General features: G+C 39.1%; 1 protein-coding gene across 1 annotated transcript in view; it reads right to left on the reverse strand.

The window, feature by feature from the left end:
- Positions 1-16,697, reverse strand: part of ME1 (malic enzyme 1) — a 189,315-nt gene that overhangs the window by 136,024 nt on the left and 36,594 nt on the right. Inside the window, exon 2 of the mRNA XM_075145397.1 lies at positions 3,104-3,237. Within this exon, the coding sequence (XP_075001498.1) occupies positions 3,104-3,237 (134 nt within the window). The remainder of the gene's footprint in view (positions 1-3,103; positions 3,238-16,697) is intronic.

The raw sequence follows: 16,697 nt of genomic DNA on the forward strand, positions 1-16,697 counted from the left end.
TTTCTTAGGATAACTGGCGCTACTATCACTGGCATGCATTTTACAAGGCAAAATGAAATGGTAAAAAAAAACCCAAAGTTTGTTTGCTCTTATCTTGCAAAACATGAGAGCAAATAAAGGAAAGTGGGAGGAAATGCTATTATTTTTAACCTGTGTAAGATACTTAACACCGTCACTTTGCATCATCAGTATCTATATAGAAATGCTATTAAAGACAGAGAACTCTAAGAAAAACAAAATAACACAGCATTCTCAGGAAAAGTGATTTGATGGCACCTCTCCTAATCTTCACACATCCAGTATAACATTTTACCAGCATGACTCTTTGAAGAAAGAAAAGCCCAGACAAGATGTGACTGTGTCAAGGGCAACGATTTCAGTGTCAATATAGAGCAAGACAACAGACACTCAAGAACATACAGGGGAGAAAAAAAAAGATTAAATTACTTGCAGAATCCATCGTGGCTTTTCCAAATTAAGTTAGAGGAACAGAATTATTTCCTGTTATTGTCTTCCTTTTTGCCAAGCATGCCAGGCAATATATTTGCTGCTGTTTCACATTCATTTTGTATATGAACTCTTGGTATTTCAGAGCACAGCAATTCCATGCTGCAAGTCAGCAAAGGAGTTTCAGCCGTGCCAAAACACGTCATGCCATGGTACTATCAGCTTAACTTTATGAATTTACACACACCCTCTTTCCAGTCAAAACCAGGGCAAGCTACAATCCTGCCAGTGTAAGATGCTGTCATACACAGCATTAACGTTTCATCAGACAATACCCTTCTGCCTAAGGTACTTAACGGCTTCCACCTCTGCAATATTCAAATGCTTGTACTTAATCTTTTGTATTTGGACATAAAACGCACAGGTATACACCCACTATCAAATCCAAGCTCTAGAAGGAAAACAACATGTTCCCTTTATCTCTTTTTCAATCATTGCTCCTATGGGAGCAAAGACTATGCCAGATGCACATTAGAAGAAATGGTTGTTTTCTAGAATTAGTACATTTGCGTTCAGTAAAGGCAATAGCTGCATGCTTTTACGCAAGGTTGTCCTTGGGCACCTGCCTGTACAGGGAGCACTTGAGATTTTCTTTCAAGTTGCAGTTAAAATAGTCAATGCCTTCTGGCATTCTCCATCAATGAAGGTATTCAAGGAGTAACTGCTGCAGGATCACAGTCACTCATCCCTTTAAAATGCTTCAATACGAGTATAAGTACAGGAGACCAGAGTTCGCATACTGTCTTGAAGGACTGAGCTCACACACATGCAACGCACATGTTCTCAGAGCCGGATTTCCAATAAAATTGTCAGACGCTTGACTTATAAACACAGCTGCAAATCACATTTTCCAGGCACAAGTTTTTGCACATTCAATTTACACAAGCATTTTATCTTTGCAAAGGAGCCCAAGATGTCATCGTTGATAGTCTTCAGAGGAAGTATCTTCTGCATGCAAATGTTGCCAAGTCTTTCAATCAGTGGTCTTAAACGTAAACCTACACATATAATGCACAAATGATTTTGTTTTGCCAAAAACTGGAGAAAACACCACAGCGATATAATGCCCCACTAATGTAAGAGGGAAATATTTTTTTATCAAAGCATAGCATGACATGAATAGTCAATTTAGGCCTGCTGGGTGTTCACACAGAATACAAATATGATTTCTTAAAGAAACAATCTCATTTGGGAGATTTATATAATTTTGTGGATTTATATAATTTTAAGTGCTTAAGGATCAACCTGATTTAATTCAGACAAATTTGCATTGATCCAAGATTACCCCTGAAAGCTTATTTCTTAACTGCTATGGACCTGCGTTATGAAATTGTAGACTAGCTGAGGTTGGAAGGAGCCTCTGGAGATCGCCTCATCCAAACCCCTGCTCAAAGCAGAGTCCTGGTTGCCCAGGACCACGTTCAGTCAGGTTTTGACTATCTCCAAGGATGGAGACTCCAGCCCAGCTTATCCAGCATTATAAATGGACCCACACTGTTTATTCAGACTACAAGGGGAAGAAGATACAAATACCTGGACCAAAAATTATGGTTGAGAAAATACCACTGCCACATGACACACCGGGAAATAAACACAGCTTTTAATTTTTTTTCTTACGTTAATTACTAAATTCTTAATTGAAGTATTTTGACTAGTGATCACGTTTGTGAGAAAAAAGCCTAACTTTTCATAGTTTCAAGTTATTTCTATGAACCAAAGACTTACTAGTTTTCTCAGCTGAAGTACGTCACTAAATCCCTATTAACAGCAACAAATTTGTACCGCACAGATGCACAGTACAATATAACCTTTACACTAAAAAAGGCATTATACTAAAAACTGGCTTTATGGTATAAAATGGCAAGCTACAGTTTAATGCTCAAGACACATGGATGTAATATTGTCATGTTTGCGCTTCTGTTTTAAGAATGTCCGGTCACAGGAGCAGGAAACAAATTTCTTCCTTACCCAACTATTTATTTGGAAAAGAGAACATGCAAAAGAAGACTTATAGGTGGGAAATAATTATATTGAGTTTCTGTTTAATTAATTATATGCAGACATGAAGTTTAACAGGGACAGAATTGGAAAAAAATTATCTGAAGCAAATGGCTTCTGGAAAACCTTTTATTTAGATTTATTTGTAAACATATTTATATTTATTTATACGTGTGTATTATTTGTGTCTATTGTATGTGGATTAAGTGTACTTTAAAAAAAAAATTCTTTTCCTCTTCTACCCCCAAAACAGAGAGATTTTTCTTTTCTTTCTTTTAACACGATAAAGCAAGTTTTCTGCAAAGTATTCCCACAATACTCGGAGACAGTTATTTTTATTTGATGATTTCCATTGCGATCAAAAGTTCAGTGTATGGTGTTTTATTGTGGTTCAAATGGCACAGCATTCAAACTTTTAATACTCTGATTTTTTGAAGAAAGCATTCTAGCAAAACTATATATTTATCTTAATGATTCCCAATCATCAACCACCACAGCTTGAAGAAAACCCACAAAATTTCATCTGTACTACCATAAAAAAATAAATCAGGGACTCATGGTTTGATAACTAGGATAAAGTTTCATAGCCATACTTTACCTGTCTAGGTCAGATGTCAGCCTTTCAAAATTCTTAAGAATACTATAAACCTGGGCATCTTGACCAAGAAAGCGAGGTGGCAATAATCCATGAATATTCAACTGTTGCCTCTCCTCCAAGGTAAAAGCCATGCCCTGAAAAAAAGAAAAATAAAAAACATGTATACATATATATGAGAGATATTCTTTTTAAGTAAATTCTGCAGCAAAATATAACACAGGTAAAGTCAGCATCAGAAAAACTATTTAATATTACACAGAATTAACAATTATGCAATGATTTTGGAAGAAGTTTTTATTGAGTCATAACAGAACAGGCCTGTACAGTACAATAACTCCATCCCAGCACAGAGGAGTTAAGGTCTTCTGACATTGCAAGACTATTACCTGCAAAATTATTAAGTTACAGCTGAAGAAGAGACCAGCACTATATATTCTCAAACACTCATTTGTTTGGCTATTTTCTAAACACAAAGCATGGATAATGTTCATTTTCAGTGTAAACATTATGCTTTTAATATTTGGACATTTTTCAAGATCTTGGTTATCTCAGATGTTCATGTGAATTTTTAACAGACCTCTGTGGTACAATAAAGTTATTGCTATCTTTTTACAGTCAAAGAGCCTGTCCAGCACCTAGTGAAGTCTGTCAATAGAAACATGGCCATTGAGAGTTCAATGCAAACTCGGATTCACATTTATTTTGTTTTTCAAATTCACATTCAGTTACAGTAAGAAAAATCTGTACAGACTTACTGGATTTCCTTATTGGATCCAGAAAAGACATTTTAAAGTATTTAGTATGTAATGTGGACAGTCACAGAATGCTTAACACTTAAATCCAGCTTGTGGATTGGCAGAGACTACCAAATAGCTGCTTTTTAATGAAGTCTGTCTGTCTAAAGCATCTTCAGAAATTACCCAAGCTATTGTAAGAAAGAGTATGCCTTTACAGCAGAAACATGACCACGGGTTTAGCACACTAGTATCAAGCACTCTGACTTTACTTTGCTGTGGTAACTACAGCCAGTCAGAACTGATGGACGAGATCAGACCCCTGAGAGTTTTAGGGGATAAAAAGGAATGTCAGAGGAGTTTCTTCCATATATGACCTATGAAATCTATGCATTTGTTTCACACTATAGCCACTGGTTGGTAGCTCCACAAGTTACAGCTGTCCTTTAGCATCACGCCTGCACTGTTTCCGCTCCAGAATCAGTACTGGCAGATCTGCAAGTGTCTTTGAGGTCTCTTTCAGGTTAACACCAAAAATGTCTATAATCTTTGCAATATGCTTATCATGTAGCTTAAACATATTCAAAAGTTAATGTACTAGAGGTTAGATAGCATTTATTACTCTACCAAGAAGATATATGTGTGTGTGTATATACATATATATAAACAAGCCATTAGACAGTTACCTAATATTCTACACCTACCGTACAACTACATACAAAGTAGTTTGTTTCTTATGAAAAAAATATTTGAGAAAACACCGTGGGAGATATGAAAGAGGAAAAAATGGCAATATAATGTTTCTGCATTTACTCTCCTGTGGAAGATAAATACTACTAAGATACTTTCACAACTAACTATACAAACATACTTTTTAAATTTCTTTGTTCATGCTACCATTAGAATTAGCTGGGTCAACAAATGATGGGAAAAAACAGGTAAAGCAAGAGCACAAACACAAAAGGCATCCTTCAGTGTACGTTTGCACTATTCCTGCCTTTTCAAGAGAACAAATTCACAGTCCTTTACACAATGCCGTCACTGCCTTTCACACAACACCTAGTGAGTGATACGATGTGATAAATTCATACCAGTTAGTTTGATTACAGGGATAGGCTTCTTTTTTTTTTTCAGAAATACTTACGTAGCAGGACTTAGAATCATAGAATCATGAAGGTTCGAAAAGACCTCTAAGATCATGGAGACCAACCATCAATTCAACACCACCATGCCCACTACACCATGTCCCTAAGCACCACATCTACACATCTTTTAAATACTTCCAGGGATGGTGACTCCACCACTTCCCTGGGCAGCCTGTTCCAAGGCCTGACCACTCTTTCAGGAAAGAAATTTCTCCTAATGTCCAATCTAAACCTCCCTTGGCACAACTTGAGGCCATTTCCTCTCGTCCTATCGCTAGTTACTTGGGAGAAGAGACCAACACCCACCTCGCTACAGCCTCCTTTCAGGTAGTTGTAGAGCGCGATGAGGTCTCCCCTCAGCCTCCTCTTCTCCAGGCTAAACAGTCCCAGTTCCCTCAGCCGCTCCTCATAAGACTTGCGCTCCAGGCCCTTCACCAGCTTCGTTGCCCTCCTCTGGACACGCTCCAGCACCTCCATGTCCTTCTTGTAGTGAGGGGCCCAAAACTGAACACAGTATTCGAGGTGCGGCCTCACCAGTGCCAAGTACAGGGGGACGATCACCTCCCTACTCCTGCTGGCCACACTATTTCTGATACAGGCCAGGATGCTGTTGGACTTCTTGACCACCTGGGCACACTGCTGGCTCATGTTCAGTCGGCTGTCGACCAGTACCTCCAGGTCCTTTTCTTCTGGGCAGCTTTCCAGCCACTCTGCCCCAAGCCTGTAGCGTTGCCTGGGGTTGTTGTGGCCAAAGTGCAGGACCCGGCACTTGGCCTTGTTGGACCTCATACAGTTCGCCTCAGCCCATCGATCCAGTCTGTCCAGGTCCCTCTGCAGAGCCTTCCTACCCTCCAGCAGATCAACACTCCCGTCCAACTTGGTGTCGTCTGCAAACTTACTGAGGGAGCACTCGATCCCCTCATCCAGATCGTTGATAAAGATATTGAACAGGACTGGCCCCAGTACTGAGCCCTGGGGAACACCGCTCGTGACCGGCCGCCAACTGGATTTAAGTCCGTTGACCACAATGCTCTGAGCTCGGCCGTCCAGCCAGTTTTTTACCCAGCGAAGAGTGCACCTGTCTAGGCCGTGAGCCGCCAGCTTCTCTAGGAGAATGCCATGGGAGACAGTGTCAAAGGCTTTACTGAAGTCCAGGTAGACCACATTCACAGCCTTTCCCTCATCCACTAGGCAGGTCACCTGGTCATAGAAGGAGATCAGGTTTTCTTACAGAAAAAAAAAAAAACCTATAAAATCTTCTTCTCTCTCACTACTCTACAATTCTTACACCATTTTTTAATCAAAATAATTTTCAAGTGGTTATGTCATTGTTGCTTGGAAAAAAGTAGGAAAAGAACCCTAAGGCAACCCCACCACACTGTCTGCACTAAAATGCCATTAATCAAGCTGCTACCCTTAAGTGAAATGATCACCCAAAAAAAAAAGAAAAGAAAAATTTCATAATGAATACTTTACAGAACATCAAACATTTCCAGAACATGCTTCTCCCATACACAGAAATGGAGGGAAACTCAGTTTAATAACGGTCAATGACTGTTTTGCTATAGTTTTCCATGCACGCAAGATTTCAAAGGTTTCCAAAAGCCTGTTTTTTCTTGCCCCTACATGAATTTTCTGTGGTCAGATATGTCGTAAGTGTCTTCAGCTGCTATCACATTTTGAAAGACCATGGAAGAAGAGAGTCAACACTCCTCACGAGTTTATTCAAAGTTGATCCCCCTTATCTCCAGCAGACTTTTTTTAGCTTAAAAAAAAACACATAAAAGCTGTGCATGTGTGCTCACATGCACACACACTTCAGCATCAGTTCCAAACGGTTGGACTTTAGAGAGCTGCATAGTTTTAGTGGCTCTCTCAATGCTGGCAATAGAGTAGCAATCCAATTATTCTCTGCATCTCTCCTTTCCCCTGTTTCTATTAGTCAAATTTTCTGAAAGAAAAATACTCAAAAAGTCTGTGTTTGCCTTCACTTTAGGAATAAGATATGGACTTTAATTACTATGATAGGGTTTCCCCTCTTACTGGAAAATATATTTTATTTTAAAACAGATACATGAAAAGTTGATACATCTTGCCAAGTGCCTTTTAAAAAAGTACTTTGTCTTGGAATAGCGTATTTTCCACATATTGCTACAGCTCCTACAGTAAGTGTTAATCTCTTTTGGGCACTACTATAAAAATACAGCACCCATCCACACCACCTATTGTTTTAAAATTCTTTACTTGCATACTCTTCTTTAGCATGGATATTATGAATTTTTCAAATTTCTAAGATGGAATGCTAGTTCCTTTTTTCGCCTCAGATACTGTATATGCTCAAAAGAGAAGAATTACCCTTAAAACATATCACCTGATGATTTAATAAGAGGCCATTTTATGCAATAAATGTATGCTATTTCATCTGCGTATAATAGGAAGAGCTTGACCACATAAGTTTTGTGGTTTATGTCTAGATTTCTTCCACTAGCTTCTCAGATTTTCTTTTCTACATCAGAATTGTTATTTTTTCCTGTTTGAAGTGTTGTTTCCCAGCCATCCAGCAGAGAGGGCTCTAGGTCCAGCTTGGCTTACACACTCCTTTCTCTTTCTGAGAGCCGCATTTTGTGCACACCTGGATGGGACAGAAATTCCATCATCTAAAGTGTACCCCAACTATAATAAAAGATGTGAACATTTTTATTTTGCACTCTGTATTACAAAAAAATTGTCCAAGAACAACAACAGTGTGACAATCTAAAAGCGACACAAGCGCATGAGACTGCAACCATAAGTATTAACCTTTGCCTAATTTGTTTTGATTTCTTCACTGCTTCATGCCTTCAAAAGATAACATATACATCATAGAGGTGAAAAGTATAGTTATTATTAAGCCTCCCAGGTAAGAGTTTGCAGTTCTTCAAGGGTTGTGTTTCATATGTTTCTTTATATGCTTTGGTTTTGGTAAAATTAAGTTGTTCTTCAGCCACCTCATTATTTTCCTTTCTCATAAACCTTTCGGTGGAACTGTTGGGTTGGGTTTTTCTATTGCTCTTTTGACACAGATGCCCTCTCGTTTTCTCAGTTGTACAGAAAGCTCTCTGTTTTTTTCGTTTTCATTTTCAAGAAGTTCAACTCATTGCAAATACATTTAATTCTGAATTCATCTCTCCATTTGTAATGTTGTGAGGTTTTGTAATTGTAGCAGTGATTTATATTACTGCACATTGCTCAGTATTCTTTCATTATTTAATCTCTATCGTTTTATCAACTCAGCTCTTAACTATATGTCCTCTGCCCAGCCTCTCTCTTTTCCCTCAAAACCCCTCAACTATAAGGTTGTTTTAGTGCAATTACATACACATCTCTTGTTCTGTTGCAGTACTGAAAAACCATAAACAGAATAAATAGCACAACACCATCTTGTATCAGATAGCTTTTTGCACTGGCTCTCGACTGAATTCTCAAGCAGTGCTTGAGAAGACAGAGAGCACATTCAAAATATTTCAAGACCTGTCTCACTCTCTGTTCACAGCCAGTAAAGAGACAAGTCTTACCTCTTAATACAAATTAGATTGCATTGACATACTTTTTGTTCAGATAGCATATCTGAAGCTCATCTAATTGCTAAGTTTATATAATCTTCTCAAGAAAAAGATAGTACACCAAGGTAATGCGTGCATGCTGTCTATGTACTAATGAGATTCAGCTTCACTAAAGGGTAGCCAGAACCACCTCCAAACAACATTCATTGCAGGGATCCTCCTCAATTTCTTTCAAGACCTAGCCCTCTTTTGCTCTAATAGGTCAAAATTTCCATTTTTAGAACCTACCCATTTGAAAAAACTTATTTCTTTCTGTCAATCTCATTGCAGGTATGCCACAAACCTATTAGCTTGACAGCATGCAGAAGGAGACTGGCTTAGAAGAGGAAACTATGTCCACATCCAAAGTTCTCAGACTCACTGACTCTTTCCTCAACCACAGGTAGGAAAAGATCAAGGCCCATAAGACTTCAGGTCATCCCTGGGGCTCAGGAGACAACCAGCAACACCAACATCCAAACTCAAGTACCCACATGTATATTTGAGCAGAATGGATCTGTGGAGGGGGGAAGGAAGAAATTAAGAAGAAGGTAAAAAGGTGTAGCAAGGAAGTATATCTAGAAGTACCATCTATTCTACGAGAAAGAAATCTCTGAATTGTTGATCTAAGATACTACTAGAGAAAAATCACAGTCTCCAAAGTATTTGGGGACAACAGACAAGTAGGTTCATCATTGTCTCAGAGTCCATCAAAAAGTCCATCAAAACCTCTCCATTAAAAAATTCACTCGGTATATCTAAATCATAGAAGTGCAGTGAACCAATTTCAATGGTATCTTGAAAGAACCACCCAAATCTGAGGGACGCAGATATGTACAACATCTGCAGCCGTGGCTGGAAGGAGGATAGCTGGCTCTACGCCACTTCTAGCAGCCTCCCTCCACAGCAGTTGGTAACCCTGAGCAGAGTAAAAGAGGCCAGGGAGCGCTCTGCCAGACAAAGCTCTGAGAAAATCCCACAGCTGCCTGAAATACAAGTCTGCTCAAGATCTGAATCAATTCTTTGAACAAATGGACTTACAGAACCCTACAATTCCATATTCTTAAAGAAAAAAAAGAAAAGGGCGGACGGGGTGGGGGGAGAAAAGCAAGCGAGATGAATGCTTTTGGCTGAAAGACCAAAAACATTCTCCAGCTACGAGAGAAGAGTTTTTTCCCCAAGATGTCCCAGATGAAGTCACACACCATCCCATACTGCTCACACCACTTTATGCACAAGATAGTCTCCAGAAGAAATTCAACTGCAGAACTAGATGCAGTCCTTAGGAAAACATGATCTTTGGTATGCGTGACAGTTTGCAAGCAAATCTTTTGCTGGTCAAGCTTTTGCCTTCAGTAATTTTGGCTTCTCATACTACCCTAGAACTGTTAAGGAGGAATCCAAGTCAAAATTAGTAACACAATTTTCTTTTGCTTTATTTTAAGGTAAACTTCTTAGGCTGAGGAAGCAGCAAAACTTATGTATAGTCCTGCTAGGTATGAGCTACATGAAAACAGTCTCAGGCACCTAAAATATCATAAGTTCCTTTAAGATCAGAATATTTAAAAAAAACCAACAAAAAACAAACAAAAAAACCCACCAGAAAACATAACCCTGCAAAATTTTACACATTCAAAGAAATTTTTATGAAATCTCTATAAGAATATGGCACACATGAATTTTCAAGTGTTTTAAGCTACATTTAAGAGTTTAATGACCTGCAAATCCCTTTGAGATATTTTATATAATTTGTATTTTTAAAAAAATCACCTTATGAACAGGCAAAAAGAAAGTTTTACAAACATTTCCCTTCCATTTTGCATTTTCATTATCCGAACATGACTTCAGAGAAACCAGATAAATACTTTAAATACTCCATATTCAACACTCATTTCAAGGCATAATACCCCAGGAAATAGTTAGAATAACAAATCTGAGCACACACTGCGTAATAAACTCATTGTGTTAAAAACAAATGTGGTTCACAGCAAGGCATTGGGGTTAGAACACTATGCATAGCTAAAGATGTTACTGCTAGTTTCTCTCCCTATTCTTGTCATGACTGCCGAAAAATATTACAAGCATGGGCAACTAATGCAACTATCTGGATCAATAAATCTTCTGCAAACAGCGCTTTAGGCCGGACGGGTCACACAAAGTATCCCTGTAGGTCAGGAGAGGGAGGAATCTTTTTAATGCTGCAAATTTGCACACAGTTTTCTGTCACCGGGGGTCTTCTTTTGGACCTGGGGAAAAAATGGTCCTGCAAACTGTCAATTTACATTAACTTAGAGATCTATGTTCTTCTTAGGACTGATGTGTTGTAAAATAATATATGCAAAAGAAGGGCTTGAAGAGCAGAATCCAATTTTGATTAAAAAAAAATCAGGATGATTAAAGACAAGGGAGGAAGACGACAAATACAAGTTGATAAGCAGAAAGGATATGATCACCAGCAGAAAGTTACCCGTTTGAAGATGTGTAGCGTTGAGTTAAGAGGTGAAAACTGAACATGAAAATACAAAATTTCTGCTGCAACCCTCTGGCGAGCCACACAGAAAAAAGCTCAATGAATTTTCAGAAGCAACGAAGATCGGTAACCATTTGTAAAATTAGACTGCAAGTAGAAAAGTCACCGGTGAGACAGAACTGCCATCTTTCAAAAAAGTGCAGCTATTTTCCCGCAGAACTATGCTCAGATCTCTAGTTGGGCCTTCAGTGAGGCACATTGGTTAGTTCTGGATTATGCGTTTTGGATTAAGTTTTAAAAATCAGTATACAAGCCAGTGATTAACGACCTGTTAACTTCTTTGGCAGAGGAACTGTAGTTTTGTTGTCTCTATACAGTACCTAGCACACAGGTACCTTGGCTTGTAGCTGAGATCCCCTAAAATAGCAGTGAATCCTGCTATTAGTGCCTGCACTGGGGTTTGAAAAGCCAGCCACATATAGGCGTCTACCTTGGCTGGGACGAGGAAGGAGAAAGTCAGAAAAAGAGGTCTGGTGAAGCATGAACAGCAGAACCCAGTTTAGATAAAGCACTTTTTGATAAGCCCTTGTGCACAGGCATCCATCACGGCTTGTGAGACTGCGAGATATGCTGAAGGTAAATAAAAAAAAAATGTGTTCTAGTTGATGGGAACAGCGCAGACCATACAAGAAAAGGAGGAACTGTCCTAGTTTCAGCTATAAAATGCTAGAAGGCCACAGGTTTTGTTTTGTGCACGTTTTTAAACACAGCCTTTTAGCAAGTATTTAAGCTGAAGAACTATATTCTGCCATTTGACATTTCTAATTTCAAAGTTGTTTTTCCAGAGTCATGACAGATCTGCTGCAGCGTGTTGAACACACGATTTTTTATAGTTTTCAAGAAAGCCGAGAGACCTGAAGTATATTCATAGCCTAATTTTAAGTCCATAGGATTTTCAAAAGCAAACTTAAAAAGTCAAGTCAACGGGGGAAACTGAAACAAAAGTCAAAACCAGCTTCCAACAAATAAAGCACGAATAAATACAGTAGCTAATAAACACACCCAGGGACTTATGACTCAAAACAAATGCAGATGGCCAGAAGGAGATCAGACTTCTCTTGGCAAATTCATCATGGGAACGTGTGGGCAGCTTGGCAGCCTTGCAGTGAGCTGATACGGTGATTGCATACAAGCGTGATTCAGACCAGCACATTTGAAATGACACATCACAGCATTCTTATTTTAGCATTCTTCCTCTAGCCTACTGTAAACAATTATCTGAAAGTAAGCTAGCAAACCTATTTTAAGAAAGTTTTTGAATATATTTGTTTTATTATACATATGCACAGTAAAATCTTTTTGCATCGCATAATCTCTCCTCACCTTAAGTTTGTGATGGCTGTATTACACAAACAGCAGGCAATAACAAGCTTGTAAAACAAGTCACCAAGATAATAATATATAAAAATATATTGCATGCTGTGGTATAATGTAGGATGCGACTGAGTCTAATTAGACATTAAATTTAGGTGTTCATATGCAATTTAGGTACCTATCCTCCCATGATAATTATAGGATACATAGTATTGATTAAAAAAAAGCCTAAAGAAGGATCCAGCTCACCCTAGAATAGATACCTTGCAGTCAGTATCCAAATTGCTCCCTACTCTCCAATGGCTATACTGACTACAGACCAGATTTGCATACATAAGCACCTACTGTCACCCGGAAGGCTTGAAGGTATTGGAGAAATCGATATGGCATAGCTCATTACGGCAATTATATCAACTATAAATCAACTGCATAGAAGACACAACAAGAGATGAAAGCCAGGCACAATACTCTGTATCTCAAGGGCACTAGTTGCCTATATGTGGGCCACTACATCAAGCCCCAATCGTCCTTTTGACTCCTCAATCCATGTGTCCCATTAAAAATCATCTTACTCTGAATCCTTCACATTATTACAGGAATTTTTAAACCCAAAGCAGGCAAAAAATTGCTAGGGCTGGATTTGTATGCTTTTGACCAGAGCTAGTTGCCTTAAAAGCAGATCCAATGTAATTTTAAAGCCATAAAATCATTTACAAAGTGTAACACATAAGGGGACAGAAACCCCCAGCATCCCACCTCCCATACTCACAGACCTGTACAGCATTCTTACAGCACCTGCAACTGAAATAATTAAGATGCTCAGGGACAGTTGTGTTAAAGTAAGATCTGCAGAGATGCCTATCCTATCTATCACTTTTCATTTGAGAATAACAATTCTGCAGTTTAGCAGGCATGAGCTGGTGTGAACGTGCTCCATAGGTCCCTGGAGATGGAGAAATAGTTTCCAGAACACAGGAGGCGACACTGTGCCCGCGGAGAAGCAGCGTGTGAAGTCTCCCAAGATCTGCAGAGCTCCAGAGAGGGGTCGTGCTGCTAACTCCACGAGAACCGATAAACTCATCACACGCAGAGTCACCAGCTCTGCACAAGGCCCCCAGCACACACTCCCCTCAAGTTCCACAACTCAGACCACATGCAGAAAGGCTGCTGCGTGCAGACAAGGACTGCGGAGAGATACCTCAAGAAACAAGGGGCCCTGAGGGACGTTCTGAACACCCAGCTCCAAGGTGCATCAGTACAAGCCTCTGCTTCCCAGCAAAGAGGGAGGCTGCCCTCCCCGCTGCTGCTCCCACCAGGGAGCTACAACAAACATGTGCATGAGCGAACTGCGAGCTGGCTCAATGGGCGTAGTTGTCTGCTATCAACAGGAACAGCTTGATTCCGTTAGTAATAACAGCTAAATTAATAAGAGACTTACTAACAAATATTGGATGTGATCTGTGTCTCCCCTGACTCGATCCCCTAGCAGGGACATCACACCATGTATGTGTGTCAGCTCTCTTGGTTACTGCTAGCAGACAAGACCAAACAGCAGCGTGAAACACAGCTTAAACCATAGAGCCGAAGAAGCTGAACTAACATTCAGGGTGGGGTTTTTTGTCCCTGGCTATTTCTGAGCCATTTTTATTAGTTTAAAACTCCCTTGGGATGTACTGACCCTCAAAGATGCCTACTTAGGAAAGCTCTTGTTACGGGAACCATTCTGGAAAGAGACAACAGCAGTTTGCAACATCACTTTCAGACTTGTTGAGCATGTTCTTATGACAGATGTCACTTTTCAACACAGTTTACCTATACTATAGATTAAAAACACTGGTCGTAGGCCACTTCAGAGCTCTAATCCCTGCATGAATCATGGTAACAAAATTAATCTTGTTAATTACTGCCTTTGTGAATATAGACAATTGACAGATGTATCATGTGCAGTTGTATGTTTAGATATATAATTTGTAGCCACAAGAATTAAAAAATTAATGCACGATAGTGTTTTTTTAAAAATAAAGATGTCATTAAGTTTTACTATACCATATCTGAAATTCTACTTAAGAAATTAATTCACTAGTATAGTAGGTGCTGTGAGTCAGTACTGGTATAACTTTAGTCAAGGATGCCTGTGATGCTATCAGTGGAATAACTAAAATGGAATCTATATTTATGAAGGGAATTTAGCTGAGCATAATATTAGCTCACGTGAAATGTATTGCTAATCAGAATGATTCCAAATGAAATACCAAATAAACGCTCTCTAATTGTAATAATTTTACAAATAAAGTACAGTCTCCAAGTATGCAGTCTCTGATATGCAATATTTACATTTGCAAAATCAGATCTTATTTGAGAGTCAGTCAAGATTTCCACACAGGTAGAAAAGGAATTTCAGCGACTGCCAAAAATTCCATCTGTCTAAAATAACTACTTATCCAAATACAGGTTAGTAAGCCCTGAAATCCTGAGGGGATTTGATAAACCTGATATGCTTAACAGATTTTATGGTTGCCTCTCAGAGACTAAACAGATTACCAACTACTATATTCTGTGCTTCTGATAGGACTTAGCAACAAGTTTCTCTTCACCAGCATGCGAAATAATTAACAAAATAAATATTTTAAATACTATAACACAGAGTTGTTCAGAGAAAGGCAGAGGCCAATCTCAATACTACAGTCTTTCCCTTCTAGTACTACAATGGTATAAATGAAATCTAAAGAAATAGCCTAAGATAATGCAACATAAAAGGAAGAGAGCAGAAAGAAATGGTAGAAGGCACGTTTCTGCAGAACTACTGCAAAGAAGGTGCAGACTTGAGGTTTGTTTAATGGGCAATTAAAAAAAAAAAAGCTTTCCACACAGATTAGCCTATCTTAAAATAGTGTTTTTAAGCATCTTCCTAATTATGGCAACCTAAAACAAAGTGAATCTTTCCTCTGATGAGCAAGCTAAGTGCCTACTTGGTTTGCTTGCTGACACACAGCAGCCTGACATCTACATTTTCCTTGCCCCCAGTTTCATCCTGGGTGGGTGCTTTTCCTTGAAACTTCCCACGGCTGCTCCTACCCGCATGGTCCTCAAGCTGAAAGATGACTGCATTGGAACAGCTCCTTCAACACCTACAACAGTACCAGCACCATCAGCTTGGAAGGATTCTCCCTATTGCATCGATGTGGTGACAGGGAGACTGGCCAGCCTGATGAACTACAAAGATTTGACCTGAGAGCCGAGGGCACTGAAACATGCTGACACCAGCGACATAGATTATCAGATTACTCATGGGTAGCATACTGTTTCACTGTGTCTAAAAGTTACGTGTCTACTCGAAATCAGTCCTCTGGGCACCCTCCACCGACTATGGAGAAAGACTGATTGGGCCTCTAGGAGCTACCTCTCTCTCTTTTTTGGACTATAAAGTAATGTAAACAACTATTTCCAACTGAATGCATGAGATGAATACTTTCCATTGTCATAAGTAACCCAGGATTTCTATTACCACAGTCTGTCACCTGTAAGTCTTTCAGTCATACACAGTCATAGCGCATATTGCATACCTATCGATCATTTCCCATTCTACAGATTGCAACTTACTTTTCCTTTTATCATCTCAGTCCAAGAGCTGGCAATACATGTACACATGAAAACAGCAAAGCCTACCCAAACCCTCTGGGGAGCTTGCTTCATCCAACCTTGGCATTTGTACATTAAAACCAAACTAAAGCAACATGCAAAATTTACACTCTGAATACACCTGATCTATGAGTCAGGCAGGACAACACAAATGGTAAGAAGCATAAATGATACCAAATTAAGAACTAACACAGCCCTTTTGTGGGATATTGCCCATTTTGACTCTTTTTACCTGCTTCCTTATGAGCTGAATTGAAAAGAAACTAACTGGTCTTTCTCTTCTCAGATAGAAAATGAGAGATGATTACACATTTTGCTCTTCAATACAAGAGCATCACATATAAAGTTTATTAACTGATCAAGAGTTTAGACTGTCTTATGATTACATTACACACTAGTAAGCAAAGAAATGTCAGACATTGTAATGGGTTATTTAAGTAAAGCAACCCTCTTCTTCCTCCTTCTTCTTCCACATGTGGTTTGTTTTAGGAGGTAGTTCCATCCCAGCATTTTCAGAAAAACACAATTCTGGCCAGAGTCAGATATAACTATTCAAATTTACATTCTGTGGTGGGAGTCATTTTGAGTTTTGTGTCTAAATTTAGAGGTGTACACAGATATATCTACACTTCACTTACACTTGCTGTGCTC

The sequence above is a fragment of the Calonectris borealis genome, chromosome 3 (genome assembly GCF_964195595.1).
Source record: "Calonectris borealis chromosome 3, bCalBor7.hap1.2, whole genome shotgun sequence".
NCBI lineage: Eukaryota > Metazoa > Chordata > Aves > Procellariiformes > Procellariidae > Calonectris > Calonectris borealis.